Raw genomic sequence first — 22,858 nt, 5'->3', positions numbered from 1 at the left:
GTAGACTAGAACACAAAATCGAGATATTAATTCCACTACATAAGTATCAATAAGTTCCACAAACATTATTAAGCTTATCAAAGGCATTTTTTCTATCATCATGGTTGACGAGGTTTTCCAAAATATCTTAGATTTCATACTTTTAACATAGTGTTACTATATTTGTTATTTATTAGATAATGGCAGATCATGGATTCTTAGGTTACTATCAGAGAGCAGGATGGGATATAGCTCAGTGGTGGACTGCTTACCTCGCTTGCGCTAGGTCCTAATTGATCTCTCACACCACAAAGGCAAAGAAACACTGGATGAGGGAATCAACACCAGGAATATTAGTAACTGGTCAATAGTTTCTAGAATTCAGTTCTTCTCTCTCAGATCAATAATTGATACTGGATTTTTTCCTCAAGGTCACCCTCCAATGAGAAAACCTTACGTATTATATATCAGTTCCTTTATGTCTAATTCAGTTTTTTCGTGATTCCTGCAAATGTTTCTGTTAAAAATAATTGTTGCTAAATGACAGCATGATGGCAAGTGAACAGAAGACAAAAAAAAAAAAAAACTTGATTAGATACTTAAAGTGTTTCTTTTTAATGTGAGGGTAATTCATAGTAAATTAGACAGGAATTTAAGAATGTTTTTTAAGAAATAATAATTTTAGGTAGGCAATTGTGAGGAAGATAATTATCATACAAGCCAAAGCCACATGGTTCTTCCACAAGCCCCAAGGCAAGAGATCAATGCCCTGATTTGTCAAGTGTGCTCCGTCAGTACATCTGAAATTCAACAGAAAGCAATAAAATGTCATTCCTACAATTTGTCAAATTTTACTCAGCATATTCTGTTCCTTATTGAGGTGTAGAGGTAACCAAATTGTTAATAATAAACCCTTCATGAATAATTGCTAACAGTGACTGAATGCTTCAATTTTGGTAGATTACTATACCAAGTAACTTGTACCTAACAATTTGGTTAATATCTAATACAATCCCAAGGGGTATAGATATGATACACACTTAAAATAGGAAGGGAAGGAGGCTTCACAAACTTGACCAAATTTAGAGTCATGCTATGGACCAAGTTTCTAGCCTCCTCAGATTTACTTGTTAACAAATCTATGATGCTGCTATCTTTGAAGGAAACATTTACCAAGTAACCTTTCACTTACTCCAGATGGGGAACTTAGCTTCAACTGATGACACCTACAGTCCTTACTAAGGTGATCACCAACAAGACAGCCAAAAGAACACAGGCAAGAATTCCAAATCTAAGAACAAAGGGAGTAGGTTTCCAGTCGAGCCATATTTGGTCAATTCTCACACCAAGACACTAATAAGGAGTGTGGAAACCCAGCTACAGGAAGTGACCAGGAGATCCAGGAATCAGACTCAAACCTTAGGTAGCAATTGGAGCAAAGCAGGATGGAGTATTCCTGCCACAGGTTAGAAAAGTGGCTGGTACTAAAAACACCTGCTGCCATTCTTGTGCACCTCTAAGAAATTATCAGTTCCAAAAACATCTGTGGGTTCTCCTGATGTAAGAGGAGGTTCCTTCTTTTATGAGGATAAGTCGTCTGTGAGCATGAAGCCTGTGGGGACTCCTCCTTATCTGGTCCCACTTTTCCCATGCACTCCATCCTGACCAGTACAATGACTTTGTGCTACACAGATGCCACACCCAGATCAAACAAAAAAGAGTGGGCAGGGTAAAGAAACCCTTCTTCACAGAGATTTTCCTTATCAGTACTCAAAATAGAAATGTGTCCTATTACTAACAATTATTTGAACATTTAGAAAAGATTTAGGATATCAGTATTTTCTTTTTGCTCATTAATTCATGCATCAAACTCCACTAACAACGGCCAAAGAAAACAAAATATTATTGAATTTTAACAAGATCCTGTATTTTTATTAAAACCTGATTTCTGTTTTAATGATGGTATGCAAAAATGAACTTCCTTCTTTATACTACTACTGCATGCATTGTTAGATCTTACTAGTGTCTGGGTTCACAGGTATCACATATAGTTCAAAGCTGTAAGCTCTTGCTAAACTATCAAAGCAGCCCATTTCAAATTGTTCTGAAAAAAATTAGAACAAAACCATAATAAAAAATTATGGCATTTGCAGGCAAATGGATGAAATTGGAGAATATCATGCTAAGTGAGATAAGCCAATCTCAAAAAACCAAAGGACAAATGATATCGCTAATAAGTGGTTGATGACACATAATGGGGGGTGGGAGGGGTTAGTGTTAGGGTTAGAGTTAGGGTTAGGGAGGGGGGCAAGAATGGAGGAAGGAAGGACTGTATAGAGGGAAAAGAGGGGTTGGAGGGGTGGGGGGAAGGGAAAAAATAACAGAATGAATCAAACAACATTACCCTATGTAAATTTATGATTACACAAATGGTATGCCTTTATGCCATGTACAAACAGAGAAACAACATGTATTCCATTTGTTTACAATTAAAAAAAAACCATAATCAAAAGCTATTAAAAGGGTCTCTTAAAATGGTCAAAACTAGCACGCAACACACAGGAAACAGTATTCCATGTTAATACAATTTTGACTTGTCAGAATGTAGTTGTACAGCACGTTCACATGCATTAGTACACAATGACTCACTTCATGAGTAAGAAAATTAAGCTCGAAAATGTTTTTGACACTGAAATGACTCCTACCAATCCTAAGCCCAGGGACCTTTTTACACCACACCACAGTAGTAAGCAATCTCATGTTGCGATACTGCATGCATACTTACATTGCAAATTCGTTTTCTGTTGTATTGAATCCTGGACAGAAGTTTTGTCCCAAAAATTCATTATACTGCAAAGCCTATAACAGAAAGGGGAGTGAGGCAAGGTAAATACTTGTAAATTTCAAAAGGTTTCCAAGGAATTATCACAACTATGTCTGTTAAGATTAGACATAATTAGGTTGGGTTTCTCCCCAAACCTCCTATGTTAATGGTAGGAATATTCAGAGGTAAACGATTAGATTAGCAGACTTGTAACCTAATCAGTCCGTTCTAGTTTAGATGGGCTGACAAGGTGGTAACCGTGGGCAGATGGGGCATGGCTGGATCCATGCTTTGGAAGAGTGTATCTTTCCTGCAGCCCTTTTCTCCCTCTCCTTCCCCCTCTCTGTCTTCTGTCTCTCTCTCTCTCTGCTTCCTGACTTTGCCAAGAGCTGAGCAGCTTTTCTCTGCTGGGCCCTTCTTCCATGATTCCTGCTTTACGTCGTGCTCAGAGCAATGGAGTCAGTCATCTAGGACCTGAGATCCCAAATAAACTTTTCCTCCTCTAATCTGTTATTTGTTTGGTTTTGGTGCTGGGGATTGAACCCAGGGCCTTGTGCATTCGAGGCAAGCACTCTACCAACTGAGCTATATCCCAGCCCTCTAATCTGTTCTTGATGTGTGTTTTGCTCAAAGTGATACAAAAGCCAACTAATACAATGTTCTTCAAGTTAATTCTACTATTATTTCTAAAAACATACCAAGTTTCTGTGAAACGACTCTAGTTAGAAATCTGGTCATAGTGTATTAAGACATGGGTTATTTTGGAGCTGAATAGCTCCCTAAAATCAACATGGCTCTGAGTGTCATATAGTCTTTGTTTTCCTTCTAATTTCACTTTGGACATTTCACCTTCTCATTTATTTCCTTATCAAACTGAAACACAATATTTTTTTCACTGACTAGTCAATTTTTCCCTTTTACTAAGAGATTTCTCTCACCTTCCTCAGACAATGGTGTGACTTGGGAAAATACCCAGCTGACTCCCTCACCTTGTGCTAAACAAGGCTAAAAGGAAATACTCGTGCATTTCTCCTGAAAGACAATTCCTAGATGGCAGATATTCACAGCTTACAGCTAGAGAAATGAAAGGATCAGGCTTGATTTTGGTTGTTCCCAGATGGAAACCCACTCACAAAGATGAGGACAAATTACCGTATAGCCATATCTAGGAATGCTGAAGTACTGTAGCCAGGAAAGCCAAGGTGCAATGGTTCTAAGATTTACCAAAAGACCTGAAAAAAGCTACAAAAAGCAAACCGAAAGGTTAGAACAAGATTCTCTTTAAGAACTCTATAATCTTCTAAACATTTCTGCCAAGACCAACTCTTTCTTGAAATTCTTTCCATTTACTCTAAGCACTTACTAATCTTCCTCCTTTGTATGTGTATACCTCTGCATAACTATGGCAGCTCATGATTTTAAAGAAAGTACAATAAACCTGTAAATACAATAATCCTGTAGTCTATATTATATATTCCACTTATTTGGAAAATCCTTGTCAAGACTAGATCCTCATCTTTCTCTGTAACTGCAAGGGAAGATTAAGAAGTACAGTCATTCCTTGGCATCCACATACAGATACCAAAATCTGGGGATGCCCATGTCCCTTAATTGCATATAACTCACATATATCCTGTGTACTTTATACACACCTTGTACTTATTTAAAGTCAACTCCACATTGTTTATAATACCTAATACAACAAAATGCCATGTAAATAGTTATTATACTATATTCTTAAAGGAAAATCACAAGAAAAAAGTCTGTCCATATTTAGTACAGATGCAATTCTTTTTTTATATATTTTCTACCTGCAGTTGTCTGAATCTTCAGATGCAGAACTCATGGACATGAAGAAACAAGTATGCTTATTATTTTAATGAAGCCACCACTATGTGTTCACCCTAATAAACCTTGCAATCTAAGAACACAATCCAGAATAATCCTAAGCATCCGATGTCCCCCTCCATACTCATACAATTAGATTCGTTATATACAAGGGTTTGCAATCTATGTTGATGACTTTAGGAATAATTTGGGGTTCTGAATGCAGGCTTAACATAACCCAACACCTAGAACTAACAGAGAGCATAATGTAGTGAAGCACATCAGAAAACATGGTCAATACCTCCATTTAAAATGACCAGACAGCACTGAAGATGCCAGGAAGGACTACTTGAGACACAGCGGGGACAGTTACAAGGTCCAGGTAACACTTGTACTAACAGGTGCTGGGTGCACTGAGATGTGCAGAACAATGACAGTGATGCAGTGGGCCTTGAATATTTACTTTTGGATGTACCACATGCTTGGCATATAACAGCATCACTGAGTAAAATGTGATTTTAAGAATGTTTTTAAAGTTCCACAGAGAAACCTTTAAATAATAATCAAACCATCAAATAAATAAAACAAAACATTTCAGCTGACTGGATGACAATATAAATAAGACTTAGCTCTTTTTTGATGACCTACATTGGCAGTTTCCAAATTCAGAAAGGAAGAACCAAATTTGGGAAGAGTCTGAGCTAACTATATTGCATTTAAAGATACATACTCCTACTCTAGCAGAAAGTAATATTAACATTTACATTAATATGCTAAGTCCTATTTACTTGATGTCTGAGAGGGAAAAATCATGGTAACTGATTCCATTCATTCATTGATTCTATGTGAGTGTAAAATTTAGGGACATGTAAGATTAGGAATAATAACCATCAAGCAGAAAACCCAGAAATAGATTGATATAAGAGATTCTCAGAAAACCAGAAAGGAGGTGACCTAGAATGAATTTTCCAGTATTTTAAAACACACCTTTTCAAAATACAAGAGGGGCCAGGTAAGACTCCCCTATCCCATACATGGTTATGCCTCTCACAGAGCTTTGCTTGGATCTGAATCATAGCAGTGAATTCAACCAAACTGCTGTGGATGAAGAGCTGGCAGTTCTCTAACACCAGCATTAAAGGCTGGCAGATAACCTGTCATTTTTTATGAGGGAATCAGCCAATTGCTCTGTTTTTTTAAGTTCCTATTTATCAAGTCACAAAATATCATCAGAATTGTCTTTTAAAAGCACATTAGAATGGAGATGTACTTAATTTATAATAATTACTTTAGAACAGAAAGGCAGGAAAGGGCCAGGAGGAAAGCCAGCACATTCTCTAATACAAACTGTACTTCAGCAAATGTCTTTGAAAGTATCCAAGCCCACATACAGAATCCTCAAAACAGGTTTTTCAGGACAGGTGAAGGGGCAGGCAGGAACGAGGGGCTCAATTCCCTCTCACACTCACCATCATAAACACAAAGGAGATGGTCATGGAAAGTGTAGCCACAGATACCACGCTCTGACCTGCTGCTATGGCCAGTCCCATGGAACTGGCTGCATAAGCCACCATAATAAGGGTAAACATCATGATGAAGAAAGCGTCTGCCGTTGCTTTCAATCCTTGAAAGAAGAGAAGGGGTCAGTGCAGCTGCCTTGGCCACTGAGTAGCTGGAGTGGTTTATTATACAAATAACTCTAAAAATCAGAACGCAAAAGGTCCTGCACGATCCACCTACCTGGGTCACCAATTTTATTCTTTCCCTCCATGTAAATGCATAAAGTTATCATACAGATTGCTTTTTACATTTACTACATAATACTGTTCCATACAACGAACACCTGTGCTGCCTTGTGCCTAATTATGAGCAATTTCTGAGTTGCTGAATTAAACAAGTACAGGCAGCACAACTGGCCAAATTCTCCTGCCTTCTCCTCTCACAGGAAACTCATCAACAGCACACTCACATACCCACATGGCCACAATACTCAGTGTCCCCTGCAACTGCATTAGTGAAGAAGCCAGGATCAGGATTCACGAGCTCACAGTGGTTTTAATATCTAGGGGAGGGGAGGTGTCTCCATAGCCTGAGTTCCTCTATACAAATCACCACTTGGCTCTGTGACTGAGAACAGGACTAATTTTGGATTCTTAACCTATTTCATAAACCATAATGAGGTAAAGCTAAGAACACCTATCAGGAGCCTGGGGCTCTCCACATGACTAATTCTTTACAACATACTGACTTTGTAAAATGGAAGGGTTACACTTAAATAATGGTTTTATTGTACAGAACTTTGTCTAAAATAGATATTTCTGGTGTGTGTGTGTGTGTGTATATCAGTGAAATACATGGGAATTCTGATGCAATGAGTCTGGTGGGAAGTGTGAGCATAATGTACAAATGTATGTTTATATTTATCAAATAAATATTTTTATTAAACCATTAAACCCCCAAAGCCACCATCTCCTCTGATTAGAGAATGGATGGGGGAGAATATATGTGTGCATTTTAATATTTTTATGTCTGTCTAAATCTCTCTAGATATTTCTACAAAATGATATGGATAGTAATAAAATAAATGTAAATAAATGGGTTTCACCTACATCCAAGACTGAAAACACGTCCTCTGTCTTGTTACTTATCTATCATGAAGTACAATATACAAGTAAATATGACACTTGGAAGCAACCGCATGGGTAGTAAATCAGACAACAGTTTTCCAAAGAAGTAAGACGACACTCTGTAGTATCCACTGATGTACTCGTGTCTAGAGAACAAAGACACAAACCACACATCCAGATGAGTCCAGGAAGGCACGGCCCAGGTGAGATGCTGCTGTGCAGACTCCTGCTGCCACCAGGTCTGACACTGCGGCTCCCTGGGGCAGCCCTGAGGCTCTTGCTGTGACCCTCTCTCGTGACAGCACCCGTCCTGCTGCTGCCCACTCCAACCCACATCACCCTCCAGGGACACAGAGTCTGCATCTCCTGACTCTCCTCAGAGGTTCTGCGTCTCCGCCGAGCCTGGCTCTGCCTAAAGAGAAGCACTTCACGGGCTGATCTCAGTGGTAACAGAGGCTTTTCCTCTCCCCACTTCTGAGTGTGAAGAATGTGACATTATTATTCTCCAAGACCCCAATGTGGCAGCAGATCCCCAAACTACTTCTGCTAGTCTCATGTTCAAAATAGAAAAAGATTGCTTCTTTCGAGGATCGCATCTCCAACTTGCAGTCCTGTCAACTACTAAGTCCTCGTCTTTCCTCTCCCTGACATCTTCCTCCTCTAATTCCAAACTCCTCCACTGGTGTCTTCTCCCTTCCCTCTCTCATGATTCCTCTCCTTGGCATGTCTACATGGGCAAATTCCTTCCATCTTTGAAAAACACGAGACAAACCCAGTCTGCTCTTTACTACGAGGCTGCCCTCTGTCTCTTTCTACTCCTGCACTCACTGAGGGGCTACAGTTGGTCACATTCTTTGTCAGCTTTACCTCCTACACCCAATTTCCTGCTTGATTTACCTCTTCAGGTCTACCAAAGACTCTCAAACTTTTCTTGCGAGAGCCAACATGACCTACTATTTTGTTAAAAGGAAAGTTAGTTTTCAGTCCCTTTATTGCTTTCTTTTTCTGGACCACTGGGATTTGCTTACCATAAACTAATCCTGAAACTACCTTTTCCTTGCAAGCAGGCCCCACACACTTGATTTTCTATCCCACCTCTGACTATTTTTTCTCAGTTAATATTAGTAATCCCCATACATATGTCAAAGGTTCACATTATACACTATAAATGTGTACAATTTATATTTTGTCAATTTAAAAAATAGGTAAAATAGAAGAAAACCACGGGTAATCCCAAGGATCACATCTTTGGCCCAATTCCAGACATGACCAATTTTTGACTAACAGACAGCAATGCCCTTTCCCTGAACAGAAACCTACTCACATGAAGAGTTTCTTCTCGACCACAAAGAGCTCCACGGCCGACACGCTGCTGAAACACTGGTTGGTCGTCAGGAAGAAGAGCACCCCAGCTCTGCCAGGACAGAAGGGAACAACATTCCTCAGCTGACCCAACACGCTTAGGCTGGTTTTCTATCCACAGAAGTCCTTCCACAAATGATGTGACATTAAGCAGATTGTGGAAGGAAGGAAGGAAGGAAGGAAGGAAGGAAGGAAGGAAGGAAGGAAGGAAGGAAGGAAGGAAGGAAGGAAGGAAGGAAGGAAGGAAGGAAGGAAGGAAGGAAGGAAGGAAGGAAGGAAGGAAGGAAGGAAGGAAGGAAGGAAGGAAGGAAGGAAGGAAGGAAGGAGAAGAAAGAAAGAATGAAAGAAAGAAAGAAAGAAAGAAAGAAAGAAAGAAAGAAAGAAAGAAAGAAAGAAAGAAAAAGAAAAAGAGAAAGAAAAGAAAAAAAAGAAAAAGAGAAAGACAAGAAGAAAAGAAGAAAAAAGAAAGGGAGGGAGGGAAAGGAAGGAAGGGAGGGAGGGAGGAAGAAGGAAGGAAGAAAAGACATAAGGAAAGAAACAACGAATGAATGAATCATTCTGGCTAAAACAAAGAGGGAGGCATGACCCCATGAGGCCCCTTGAGGTCTCTCTTGATCTCTGTCTCCATATTCTAGCATATTCTGAAATTCACATTCTTAAGCTGCTGTCTACTGAATTGGATTCCCCTTAAGTTCCTGTTTAAGCCTGAAACTCCAGTGTGATGGTGCTTAGAGTCGGGACCTATGGGAAGGAACAGGGCTTAGAAGAGGTCATGAGCGTTTGGTTGTTTTCCAATCTACACACCAGTGAGCACATGTGGCTTTTGTCTTTCTCTGCCTTGATTATTTTACTTAGCACAAGGTTCTCCAATTCCATCAATGTTGTCACAAATGGCAGCATTTCTCTTTTAAGGTGGAACAGTATTCCACTGTCCCCACATTTTCCTTATCCCTTCAGCTGCTGATGGACTCTTCGATTCCTTAATTTGGGTATTGTGAATAGGCCTACAATGAACATAGGAGTTCAGATATTTCTTCAACAAACTGATTTCAAATACTTTGCATAAACATCTAGCAGTTATATTAGTGAATCTGATTAATTTTTTTGAATTTTTTTATTGTAAACAAATGGGATACATGTTGTTTCTCTGTACATGGAGTAAAGTAATACCATTTGTGTAATCATAAATTTACATAGGGTAATGATGCTTGATTCATTCTGTTATTTTTTTACCCTTCCCCCCCACCCCTCCCACCCCTCTTTTCCCTCTGTACAGTCCTTCTTTCCTCCATTCTTACCACCCTCCTTATCCTTACCCTAAAACCTAACCCTAGCCCTAACACTAACCCCTACTACCCCCCATTATATGTCCCCATCCACTTATCAGTGAGATCATTCGTCCTTTAGTTTTTTGAGATTGGCTTATCTCACTTAGCATGATATCCTCCAATTTCATCCATTTGCCTGCAAATGAAATAATTTTATCATTCTTCATGACAGAGTAATATTCCATTGTATATATATGCCACAGTTTCTTTATCCATTCATCAACTGAAGGGCATCTAGGTTGGTTCCACACTCTGGCTATGGTGAATTGAGCAGCTATGAACATTGATGTGGCTGTATCTCTGTAGTATGCTGATTTTAAGTCCTTTGGGTATAGGCCAAGGAGTGGGATAGCTGGGTCAAATGGTGGTTCCATTCCAAGCATTCTGAGGAATCTCCATACTGCTTTCCAGAGTGGCTGCACTAATTTGCAAACCCACCAGCAATGTATGAGTGTACCTTTTTCCCCACATCCTCGCCAACACCTATTGTTGCTTATTTTCTTGATAATCGCCATTCTAATTGGGGTGAGATGAAATCTTAGGGTAGTTTTGATTTGCATTTCTCTTATTACTAGAGATGTTGAACATTTTTTCATATATCTGTTGATTGCTTGTACATCTTCTTCTGTGAAGCATCTGTTCATTTCCTTAGCACATTTGTTGATTGGATTATTTGTATTCTTGGTGTAGAGTTTTTTGAGTTCTTTACAGATTCTGGAAATTAGGGCTCTATCTGAAGTATGAGTGGCAAAGATTTTCTCCCACTCTGTCGGCTCTCTCTTCACATTGCTGATAGTTTCCATGGCTGAGAGAAAGCTTTTGAGTTTGAATCTATCCCAGTTATTGATTCTTGCTTTTATTTCTTGTGCTATGGGAGTCCTGTTAAGGAAGTCTGATCCTAAGCCGACATTTTGAAGATTTGGACCTACTTTTTCTTCTATAAGATGCAGGGTCTCTGGTCTGATTTCAAGGTCCTTGATCCATTTTGAGTTGAGTTTTTTTACAGGGTGAGAGACAGGGGTTTAATTTCATTCTGTTGCAAATGGATTTCCAGTTTTCCCAGCACCATTTGTTGAAGAGGCTATCTTTTCTCCATTGCATATTTTTTGCAACTTTGTCTAGTATGAGATAATTGTATTTATTTGGGTTTGTGTCCATGTCCTCTATTCAGTACCATTGATCTACCTGTCTATTTTGGTGCCAATATCATGCCGTTTTTGTTACTATTGCTTTGTAGTATAGTTGAAGATCTTGTATTGCGATACCCCCTGCTTCGCTCTTTCTGCTAAGGATTGCTTTAGCTATTCTGGGTTTCTTATTCTTCCAGAAGAATTTCATGATTGCTTGCTCTATTTCTGTAAGGTACGACATTGGGATTTTAATTGGAATTGCATTGAATCTGTATAGCACTTTTGGTAGTATGGTCATTTTGACAATATTAATTCTTCCTATCCAAGAACATGGGAGATCTTTCCATCTTCTAAGATTTTCTTTAATTTCTTTCTTTAGTGTTCTGTAGTTCTCATTGTAGAGGTCTTTCACCTCTTTTGTGAGATTGATTCCCAAGTATTTTATTTTTTTCAAAGCTATTGTGAATGGGGTAGTTTTCCTAATTTCTCTTTCTGAAGATTCATCACATGTATAAAAATGCATTGGATTTATGAGCATTGATCTTGTAACCTGCTGCTTTACTGAATTCACTTATGAGTTCTAAAAGTTTCTGGTGGATTTTGATATGATGTGTCTTTGTTCTCGTTTACTTCTAAGAATTTTTTTATTTCCCTCCTGATGTCTACTGTTATGCATTCATCATATAATAGTATATTATTTAATCTCCAGGTATTGGAGAAGTTTCTGTTGTTTATTCTGTCATTTATTTCTAATTTCAATCCATTATGATCTGATAGAATACAAGGTAGTGTCTCTATCTTCTTGTATTTGCTAACAGTAGCTTTATGGCATAAAATATGGTCTATTTTAGAGAAGGATCCATGTGCTGCTGAGAAGAAAGTGTATTCGTTCTTTGTTGGATGGTATATTCTATATATGTCCGTTAAGTCTAAATTGTTGATTGTGTTATTGAGATCTATGGTTTCTTTATTCAATTTTTGTTTGGAAGATCTGTCCAGTGGTGAGAGAGGTGTGTTAAAATTGCCTAGTATTATTGTGTTGTGGTCTATTTGATTTCTGGAATTGAGAAGGATTTGTTTGACATACATGGATGAGCCAATGTTCGGGGCATAGATATTTATGATTCTTATGTCTTGCTGATTTATGCTTCCCTTAAGCAGTATGTAATGTCCTTCTTTATCCCTTCTGACTAGTTTTGGCTTGAAGTCCACATTATCTGAAATGAGGATGGATACTCCAGCTTTTTTGCTGTGTCCATTTGCATGGTATGTTTTCCCCCATCCTTTCACCTTTAGTCTATGGGTATCTCTTTCTATGAGATGAGTCTCTTGCAGGCAGCATAGTGTTGGATTTTTCTTTTTAATCCAATCTGCCAGTCTATGTCTTTTGATTGATGAGTTCAGGCCATTAACATTCAGGGTTATTATTGTGATATGATTTGTATTCCCAGTCATTTGACTCATTTTTGTTTTTTGACATGATTTGGTTTCTCCTTTATTTGGCTATTCCTTTAGGCTAGTTCCTCCCGTTGCTGATTTGCATCGTTGTTTTTCATCTCTTCTTCACGGAATATTTTGCTGAGAATGTTCTGTACTGCCGGCTTTCTTTTTCTAAATTCTTTTAGCTTTTGTTTATCATGGAAGGATTTTATTTCATCTTCAAATCTGAAAGTAAGTTTTGCTGGGTATAAAATTCTTGGTTGGCATCCGTTTTCCTTCAGGGCTTGGTAAATGTTGTTCCAGGCCCTTCTAGCTTTTAGGGTCTGGATTGAAAAATCTGCTGATATTCTTATTGGTTTCCCCCTGACTGTAATTTGATTCTTTTCTCTTGCAGCCTTTAAAGGTCTGTCTTTATTTTGTATTTTAGGCATTTTTATAATAATGTGCCTTGTTGCGGGTTTGTTGTAATTTTGTATATTTGGAGTCCTATAAGCCTCTTGTACTTGGTTTTCCATTTCATTCTTCAGATTTTGGAAATTTTCTGATATTATTTCTTTGAATAGATTGTTCATTCCTTTGGTTTGTTTCTCTAAGCCTTCCTCAATCCCAATAATTCTTAAATTTGGCCTTTTCATGATATCCCATAATTCTTGTAGATTCTGTTCATGATTTCTTACCATCTTCTCTGTTTGGTTAACTTTGTTTTCAAGATTAAATATTTTGTCTTCAATGTCTGAGGTTCTACCTTCCAGGTGTTCTATCCTATTGGTTATGCTTTCTATGGAGTTTTAAACTTGGTTTATTGTTTCCTTCATTTCAAAGATTTCTGTTTGTTTTTTTTATTTTTTCAGTTATCTGTAACTCTTTATTGAAATGATCTTTTGCTTCCCATATTTGCTCTTTTAACTGCTGATTTGTGTGATCATTTAATGCCTGCATTTGCTCTTTCATCTCCTCCTTCAATGCTTGCATTTACTCTTTCATCTCCTCGTTTGCTTCCCTGATTGTTTTAATTATGTACATTCTGAACTCCCTTTCTGACATTTCTTCTGCTGTGCTGTCACTGGGTTTTATTGATATAGTATCTAGGTTTTTTTGCAACATTTTCTTCCTTTGTTTTCTCATATTGGTCAGATATCAGTGGGACTCTGAGATATTACAGATTTCCTCTTTGGCTTATAGTGTCCCTGTAGATTTCCAGTATGACACCTCCCAGCCTTCAGTAGCCTGAAGTCTTGGAGGAACTGATAATGCAGTGCTTCCAAAGAAAGCTTCCCCTAGCCTGCTACTGGGTCCAGGGCTGGGGGCTGGTTCTGCATGGAAATCTTCTCACTGGGCAGTCCTGCTCCTAGAAACTGGCTATAGACAGGGCCTGCCCCCACCTGGGGGAGCCAGGTTGCTAGGAGAAAGCCTCTCCCTGTCCTGCCCTGGTCCCAGAAGCCACCTGCGGGCCGGGGCCCACTGCTGGGTCCGGGGCTTAGCGTTGGCTCTGTGCGGAAAAGTTCTCACTGGGCGGGCCTGCCCCAGAAGCTGGCTTTGGGTTGAGTCTGCGCCGGAGAAAGCAGGGCTGCTTGGGGAAGACTCTAGCTGCCCTGTCCTGCTCCAAGAAGCTGCCCTTGTCCGGGCCTGCCGCCCGGGCCGAGCTTCACCTGGTGGGAGACACTCACCCTGCGGCTCTATGTTGGTCTGAGTCTCTCAATACCTCCCCTCTTGAATCCTGGGTTCTGGAGCCACAGGAGATGCCATCACCTTCTAGTCCACCATCTTGAATCTCCTGATTAATTTTTTAAATACTTTTTTCCTAATTTATTTAGCTATCACCACAACTCTGTAAGTCTATTAAGTCAAAGGAGCTCACACTCCACAGGATTCAAACCCAGTGTCTCAGTTACACAGGTTAGAGGAAGTGTAAAGACAGTACTTGACCACAGCAAAGAGAACTAAACCCTTGGCCTCCCTGGCAATTTAAAATGATGAAACACTGGTATTTACCCCTGAAGAAAGTTCTAACAACCTGGTTCCAGAGATGGCACTGAGACATTTTTTTTCCTAATCAAAAGAATTAATCACAGATCAAGCAAACCAGGGGATATTAGACAAACCACACACTTAGGCCACTTCCACTTTGTCCAAATTCTTATAAAAAATGGTAGCAAATTTAAGTCAAAAAATACAAATTAATATAATTTCTCCAGAAGACACCTAGAAAAACAGCTAAAGCTGTTCTTTATTTCTCTGGATCATATTATCAAGACTATTAATGTCTAGCTTTCCAGTACATCTTTAAAATCCCAATTAAGTGCAAGTTTATCAACAATTTTTCCAAACACTTCTTGCTATACAACATAAAGGCCCAGAGCTCCTAGATTCTAGCACAGAGATATGCTGTGTGAGTTAAGAATACAACTTACACAAACCATCAATTATGAGCAAGTATGGAAACAATTCAGAGATCCCAGTCCTCAGGGAAGGTCAAAAGATAAGCAATGACCTAACTCTGAAAATAGCTGCAATAACAGTCTCACTGTAGACCAACACCACTTGATTCCATACAGAAGAACATTTATTTTTACCTAAGTGAAATCTACTTTTATGTTCATTCTTTCAAAACTAATTAGTCTTTTCCAGACATCAACATATGCTCAATATAAGTATCTTCAACTATCCTCAGTAATAAAATAAGAATAATGCCACATGCTGTCTCTGGTCTCTGGAAGGTCACCTGAGCCCGTGGGTGTCAAGCAGAGCCCAGTGTCTAGCAAAGCGTGGTTCTCAGTACCCATATTGTGACAAGAACTCTGAGGTCTGTGATGCAGCAGAGCACTTATGTTCAGAACATGACACAGGCATTAAAAAGTCTCACTGTAAATCCAGGTGCAGTGGTACAAGCCTGCAGTCCCAGCTACTTGGAAAGCTGAGGAAGGGGGATCATTTGAGCCCAGGAATTCAAGGTCAGCCTGGACAACAGAGCAATACTCCATTTCAAAATCAAGTGAAAAACACACAAATAAATAAATCTCATCATGGAACAAGATTCTTAAGCGTACATTATAACTGAAACTAGGTATCAATCATAACGCTAACATAACCATTATTTACAGTTAGAAAAGCTGAATCTCACTGGCTTACCTTACCCTTAAGTCAAACAAATCCAAAACAATGGAAATTGGCTATCCAGCAGCATAAAAATAGATAAACTGAATTACACCAAAGCTAAAACTACTTGTGCATCAAAGGACATCATCAATACAGTTTAAAAAATAAATCCTACAGAAGTAAAGAAAATGTGTGGAAATTATAGATCTGAGAAGGAATTAATATCTCAGAAATACAAAGAGCTCCTACAACTCAACAACAAAATAAATTTAAAGTGGGAAAAGGACTTGAATAGACATTTCTCAAAAGATCCAGATCTTCACTGTATATTTTAAAAAAGAATAACTACTATGTGTTGGGGAAGATGTGGAGAAACTGAAACCCTTGTGTATAGCTGCAGTAGAAGACAGCATGGCAGGTCCTCAAAAAATCAACACAACTACCATATGACCCAGCCATTCTGCTTCTGGCAATATACCCCAAGAACTGAAAACAGGGATTCACACAGGTATCTGCACACTCAAAACAGCATTATTTGCAACAACCATAAGGAGGAAGCAACCTAAATATTCATCAATAGATGAATAGATAAATGAAATAGTGTGTGTGTGTGTGTGTGTGTGTGTGTGTGTGTGTGTGTGTGTATGTATGTAATGGGCTATTCACCTTAAAGTGGAAAGAAAGTCTGACACATGCTACAAGATGGATGAACCCTGCAGGCATTATGTTAAGGGAGATAAATCACCAAAAGACAAGTACTTAAGATTCCATGTACATGAAGTTCCTAGAGTAGCCACATTCAGAAACACAAAGAATGGTGGTTACCAGGGGTTGGGAGAAGTAGCTATGAGGAGCTGTTGCTCAATGGGTATGTCGATTCCATTTGGGAACATAAAAAAGAATTCTGGAGTAAGATGGTGGTGACTCTTGTACAATGATGTCAATAATCTTGATGTCATTTAACTATACACTATCATGGTTAGAAAGGCAAATTTTATGTTCTGTATCAACAGAGACATGTGTTTATGCATGTGAAAAACAAAAGTGACTTCCATTCAGTTTTCAATTCACTCATTCATCCAAATCCACAATACAATAGTGCTGTTTAGCCTATATTTGTCTTAAACTCAAATTCTTAATGGATATTCATGAATTGAACAAAGTAACAGCTTTTTTATTTTAAATCAAGATCCAGATTTACTTACCTATTCTGGATTCCAGTAGAATCAATGCTTAGCCTGAAGTAAATGGCACCTATAACCAGTGCCAGTATGACTGTGATAAGAATCTTTTAAAAAAAAGAAAAACAAAGAGATTGAATTAGAGGTAACTGTTTTTACATATCAATATTATCACACAATATATGGCAACATAATCATATCTCTCCATTGAGATAAACATTTTTAATGCCTTGACTCCAGTCCCTGGAAGAATATAAAGCAGTATATTTTTAGGGTGCTTTCTTTTTTTTTTAATTTATTTTTATTGTAAACAAATGGGATACATGTTGTTTCTGTTTGTACATGGAGTAACAGCATACCATTTGCATATTCATATATTTACATAGAGTAATGATGTTTGATTCATTCCATTATTTTTTTCTGTCCCCCCCACCCCTCCCAACTCTCTTTTCCCTCTATACAGTCCCTCCTTCCTCCATTCTTGCCACCCTCCAACCCCCCATTAAGTGTCATCATCCGCATATCAGTGAGATCATTCCTCTATTGGATTTTTGAGATTGGCTTATCTCACTTAACATGATATTCTCCAATTTCATCCATTTGCCTGCAAATGCCAAAATTTTATTATTCTTTATAGCTGAGTAATATTCCATTTTATATATATATATATATATATATATATATATATATATATATATATATACCACAGTTTCTTTATCCATTCATCAATTGAAGGGCATCTAGGTTGGTTCCATAGTCTGGCTATTGTGAATTGAACCGCTATGAACATTGATGTGGCTGTATCTCTGTAGTATGCTGATTTTAAGTCCTTTGGGTATAGGCCAAGGAGTGGGATAGCTGGGTCAAATGGTAGCTCCATTCCAAGTTTCCTAAGGAATCTCCACACTACTTTCCAGAGTGGCTGCACTAATTTGCAGTCCCACCAGCAATGTACGAATGTACCTTTTTCCCCACATCCTCTCCAACACCTACTGTTGCTTGTATTCTTGATAATGGCCATTCTAATTGGGGTGAGATGGAATCTTAGGGTAGTTTTGATTTGCATTTCTCTTATTACTAGAGATGTTGAACATTTTTTCATATATCTGTTGAGTGCTAGTACATCTTCTTCTATGAAGTGTCCGTTCATTTCCTTAGCCCATTTGTTTATTGGGTTATTTGTATTCTTGGTGTAGAGTTTTTTGAGTTCTTTATATATTCTGGAAATTAGTGCTCTGTCTGAAGTATGAGTGGCAAAGATATTCTTCCACTCTGTAGGCTCTCTCTTTGCATTGCTGATAGTTTCCGTTGCTGAGAGAAAGCTATTTACTTTGAATCTATCCCAGTTATTGATTCTTGCTTTTATTTCTTGTGTTATGGGAGTCCCGTTAAGGAAGTCTGATCCTAAGCCAACAAGTTGAAGATTTGGACCTACTTTTTCTTCTATAAGATGCAGGGTCTCTGGTCTGATTTCAAGGTCCTTGATCCATTGTGGGTTGAGTTTTTTGCAATGTGAGAGATAGGGGTTTAGTTTCATTCTGTTACATATGGATTTCCAGTTTTCCCAGCACCATTTGTTGAAGAGACTATCTTTTCTCCATTGCATATTTTTTGCACCTTTGTCTAGTATGAGATAATTGTATTTATTTGGGTTTGTGTCCATGTCCTCTATTCTGTACCATTGATCTATCTGTCTATTCTGGTGCCAATACCATGCCGTTTTTGTTACTATTGCTTTGTAGTAGAGTTGAAGTTCTGGTATTGCGATACCCCCTGTTTCATTTTTCCTGCTAAGGATTGCTTTAGCTATTCTGGGTTTCTTATTCTTCCAGATGAATTTCATGATTGCTGGCTCTATTTCTGTGAGGTACGTCATTTGGATTTTAATTGGAATTGCATTGAATCTGTATAGCACTTTTGGTAGTATGGCCATTTTGACTAATATTAATTCTTCCAAGAACATGGGAGATCTTTCCATCTTCTAAGGTCTTCCTTAATTTCTTTCTTCAATGTTTTGTAGTTTTCATTGTAGAGATCTTTTACCTCTTTGGTTAGATTGATGCCCAAGTATTTTATTTTTTTTGAGGTTATTGCAAATGGAGTTGTTTTCCTCATTTCCCTTTCAGCTGTTTCATCACTTGCATATAAAAATGCTGTAGATTTATGCGTGTTGATTTTATAGCCTGCTATTTTGCTGAATTCATTGATGAGGTCTAGAAGTTTTCTGGAGGAGGTTTTTGGATCCTCTAAATATAGAATCATGTCATCCGCAAATAGTGACAGCTTAAGTGCCTCTTTTCCTATTCATATCCCTTTAATTTCTTTAGTCTGTCTAATTGCTCTGGCTAGAGTTTTGAGGACAATGTTGAATAGAAGTGGTGAAAGAGGACATCCCTGTCTTGTTCCCGTTTTTAAAGGGAATGATTTCAGTTTTTCTCCATTAAGAATGATGTTGGCCATGGGCTTAGCATAAATAGCCTTTACAATGTTCAGATATGTTCCTACTATCCCTATTTTTTCTACTGTTTTGAGCATGAAGGGGTGTTGTATTTTGTCAAATGCTTTTTCTGCATCAATTGAAATAACCATATGATTCTTATCCTTAAGTCTATTGACATGATGGATTACGTTTATTGATTTACGAATGTTGAACCATCCTTGCATTCCAGGAATGAACCCCACTTGATTGTGGTGCACAATTTTCTTAATATGTTTTTGGATACAGTTTGCCAATATTTTGTTAAGGATCTTTGCATCTATATTCATCAAGGATATTGGTCTAAAATTTTCTTTCCTTGATTGTGTCTTTTCCTGGTTTGGGTATGAGGGTGATATTAGCTTCATAGAATGAGTTCGGTAGGGTACCCTCCTTTTCTGTTTCCTGGAATACTTTGAGAAGTATTGGAATGAGTTCTTCTTTGAAGGTCTTGTAGAACTTGGCTGAGAATCTGTCTGATCCTGGCCTTTTCTTGGGTGGTAGATTTTTAATGGCTTCTTCTATTTCATTGCTTGATATTGATCTGTTTAAATTGTGTATGTCCTCCTGGTTCAGTTTGGGAGGAGCATATGTCTCTAGAAATTTGTCAATGTCTTTGGTAGTTTCTATTTTGTTGGAATACAGATTTTCAAAGTAGCTTCTCATTATGTTCTGTATCTCAGTGGTGTCTGTCGTGATATTTCCTTTTGCATCATGTAGTTTAGTAATCTGAGTCTTCTCTCTCCTTCTCTTTGTTAGTGTGGCTAAGGGTTTATCTATTTTGTTTACTTTCTTAAAGAACCAACTTTTTGTTTGGTCAATCTTTTGAATAGTTTCTTTTGTTTCAATTTCATTGATTTCAGCTCTGATTTTAATTATTTCCTGTCTTCTACTACTTTTGCTGTTATTCTGTTCTTCTTTTTCTAGGGCTTTGAGCTGTAATGTTAGGTCATTTAGTTGTTGACTTTTCATTCTTTTCTGGATTGCGCTCCATGAAATGAATTTTCCTCTTAGTACTGCTTTCATAGTATCCCAGAGATTTTGAATGTTGTATCATTGTTCTCATTGACCTCTAAGAATTTTTTTATCTCCTCCCTGATGTTTTCTGTTATCCATGTTTCATTCAATAGCATATTATTTAGTCTCCAAGTGTTGGAGTAATTTCCTTTTTTTATTTTGTCATTGATTTCTACTCTCATTCCATTATGATCTGGTAGAACACAAGGCAGTATCTGTATTTTTTTGCATTTCCTAAGGGCTGCTTTGTGGCATAACACATGGTCTATTTTCGAGAAGGTTCCATGTGCTGCTGAGAAGAAAGTGTATCCGCTCATTGATGGATGGAATATTCTATATATGTCTATTAAGTCTAGGTTATTGATTGTGTTACTGAATTCTATGGTTTCTTTGGTTGGATTTTGTTTGGAAGATCTATCTAGTTGTGACAGCAGTGTGTTAACATTGCCCAGAATTATTGTGTTGTGGTCTATGTGATTCTTGAAATTGAGAAGGATTTGTTTGATGTACAGGGATGCACCATTGTTTGGGGCATAAATATTTACTATCGTTATGTCTTCCTGATTTATGGTTCCCTTAAGCAGTATGCAATGTCCTTCTTTATCCCTTCTGATTAACTTTGGCTTGAAGTTCACTTTATCTGATATAAGGATGGAAACCCCAGCTTTTTTACTGAGTCCATGTTCATGGTAGGTTTTTTTCCCATCCTTTCACCTTTAGTCTGTGGATGTCTTTTTCTATGAGATGAGTCTCTTGCAGGCAGCATATTGTTGGGTCTTTCTTTTTAATCCATTCTGCCAGTCTATGTCTTTTGATTGAGGAGTTCAGGCCATTAACGTTAAGGATATTATTGAGAAATGATGTGTATTCCCAGCCATTTGGCTTATTTTTGGTTTTTAAGTTGGCTTGGTTTCTCCTCTGAGTGGTTTTTCTCTAAGGTAGTTCCTCCTTTTGCTGACCTACATTGTTGTTTTTCATTTCCTCCTCATGGAATATTTTGTTGAGAACATTCTGCAGTGCAGGCTTTCTATTTGTAAATTCTTTTAACTTTTGTTTATCATGGAAGGATTTTATTTCATCTTCAAATCTGAAGGTTAGTTTTGCTGGGTATAGGATTCTTGGTTGGCAACCATGTTCTTTCAGAGCTTGAAATATGTTGTTCCAGGCCCTTCTAGCTTTTAGAGTCTGGGTTGAGAAGTCGGCTGCTATCCGTATTGGTCTCCCCCTATATGTAATCTGATGCTTTTCTCTTGCGGCCTTCAAAATCCTATCTTTATTTGAATGTTAGGCATTTTCATTTTAATGTGCCTTGGTGTGGATCTGTTGTGATTCTGTGCATTTGGTGTTCTGTAAGCCTCTTGTATTTGGTTTTCCATTTCATTCTTCAGGTTTGGGAAATTTTCTGATATTATTTCATTGAATACGTTGTTCTTCCTTTGGTTTGTATCTCTGTGCCTTCCTCAATCCCAATAATTCTTAAATTTGGTCTTTTCATGACATCCCATAGTTCTTAGAGATTCTGTTCATGATTTCTTACCATCTTCTCTGTTTGGGCAACTTTATTTTCAAGATTAAATATTTTGTCTTCATTATCTGAGGTTCTGTCTTCCAAGTGGTCTAGTCTGTTGGTGATGCTTTCCATTGAGTTTTTTATTTGGTTTATTGTCTCCTTCATTTCAAGGATTTCTGTTTGGTTTTTTTTGAGAATCTCTATCTCTTTGTTGAAATGATCTTTTGCTTCCTGCAGGTGCTCTTTCAGCTTATTGGTATTATCATTCATGCCTGCATTTGCTCTCTTCCCTCATCCTCTGCTTCGCGAATCATCTTAATCATGTATAATCTGAAGTCCTTTTCTGACATTTCTTCTAACATACTGTCATTGGATTCTATTACTATAGAATCTAGATTTGTTTGGATCATTTTCTTCCCTTGTTTTTTCATGTTGTTCATGTATCTTCCCCTCTAGCAGTGCAGATCTTGGGTATTGCAGATTTCCCCCTATAGGCTAATAGTGCCCTATAGGTTTCAAAAACCCTTTCTTTAAGGGGAGATCAATATTAGCAGTGCCCGAATCAGACACTATGCAATCCTAGACCAAATAGCCCCTATGGGGACAATAACAAAATTGTCATAATAAACAAAATGAGTTCAAGTGTTATCTTCGGTAAAACAAACAGGTTTGCAATAAGGTCTGCAGTTTCTAATGGAGGACAAAGAGGATGCAGAGGGATGTAGAATGTGGCTGTTAATGGGATAAGAAAGGAATATACAGAAGTTCTAAATAATAGAAAGGGTGAGAGTGTAATCAAAAGAAATTGGATGTTAGCATGCAAAAAATGGAGAAAGAGACTCTGAGGGAACAGGTAAACAAAAGGAAAAGAAAGCAAGAAAAGTAATGAAATAAAAACTTAAATTTTTTTAAAAAGGAGAAAAAAGAAAATCTACTGTATAACAGTCATATACTAATGAAACCTCCCAGTGTTCAGTAGCCTGATGCATGAGAGGTACCTGACAATGAGCTTCAAGCCTCCAGCAGGCATCACAGGATGAGATTTACCCCACCCAAAGATC

At 38.0% G+C, this 22,858-nt stretch overlaps 2 protein-coding genes across 2 annotated transcripts in view; both read right to left on the bottom strand.

Moving 5' to 3' along the window:
• LOC306669805 (broad substrate specificity ATP-binding cassette transporter ABCG2-like) overlaps positions 1–22,858 on the bottom strand; it is a gene marked incomplete at its 3' end in the record, with an annotated part of 107,383 nt that overhangs the window by 75,727 nt on the left and 8,798 nt on the right. The gene's annotated exons all lie outside the window — the stretch shown is intronic.
• On the bottom strand, positions 567–22,111 carry LOC306669262 (broad substrate specificity ATP-binding cassette transporter ABCG2-like; the record flags this gene model as incomplete). Its single annotated transcript, XM_079153120.1, has 8 exons — positions 567–779; positions 2,765–2,838; positions 3,956–4,045; positions 6,100–6,254; positions 7,279–7,403; positions 8,582–8,671; positions 16,819–16,901; positions 22,070–22,111. 8 exons carry the CDS (start codon positions 22,109–22,111, stop codon positions 632–634), a joined length of 807 nt encoding a protein of 268 aa, XP_079009246.1. The 3' UTR covers positions 567–631.

This window comes from Sciurus vulgaris (assembly GCF_902686455.1).
Source record: "Sciurus vulgaris genome assembly, chromosome: 9".
Lineage (NCBI taxonomy): Eukaryota > Metazoa > Chordata > Mammalia > Rodentia > Sciuridae > Sciurus > Sciurus vulgaris.
The sequence above is the reverse complement of the archived record's forward strand: the minus strand, read 5'-3'. Positions and strand labels throughout refer to the sequence as shown.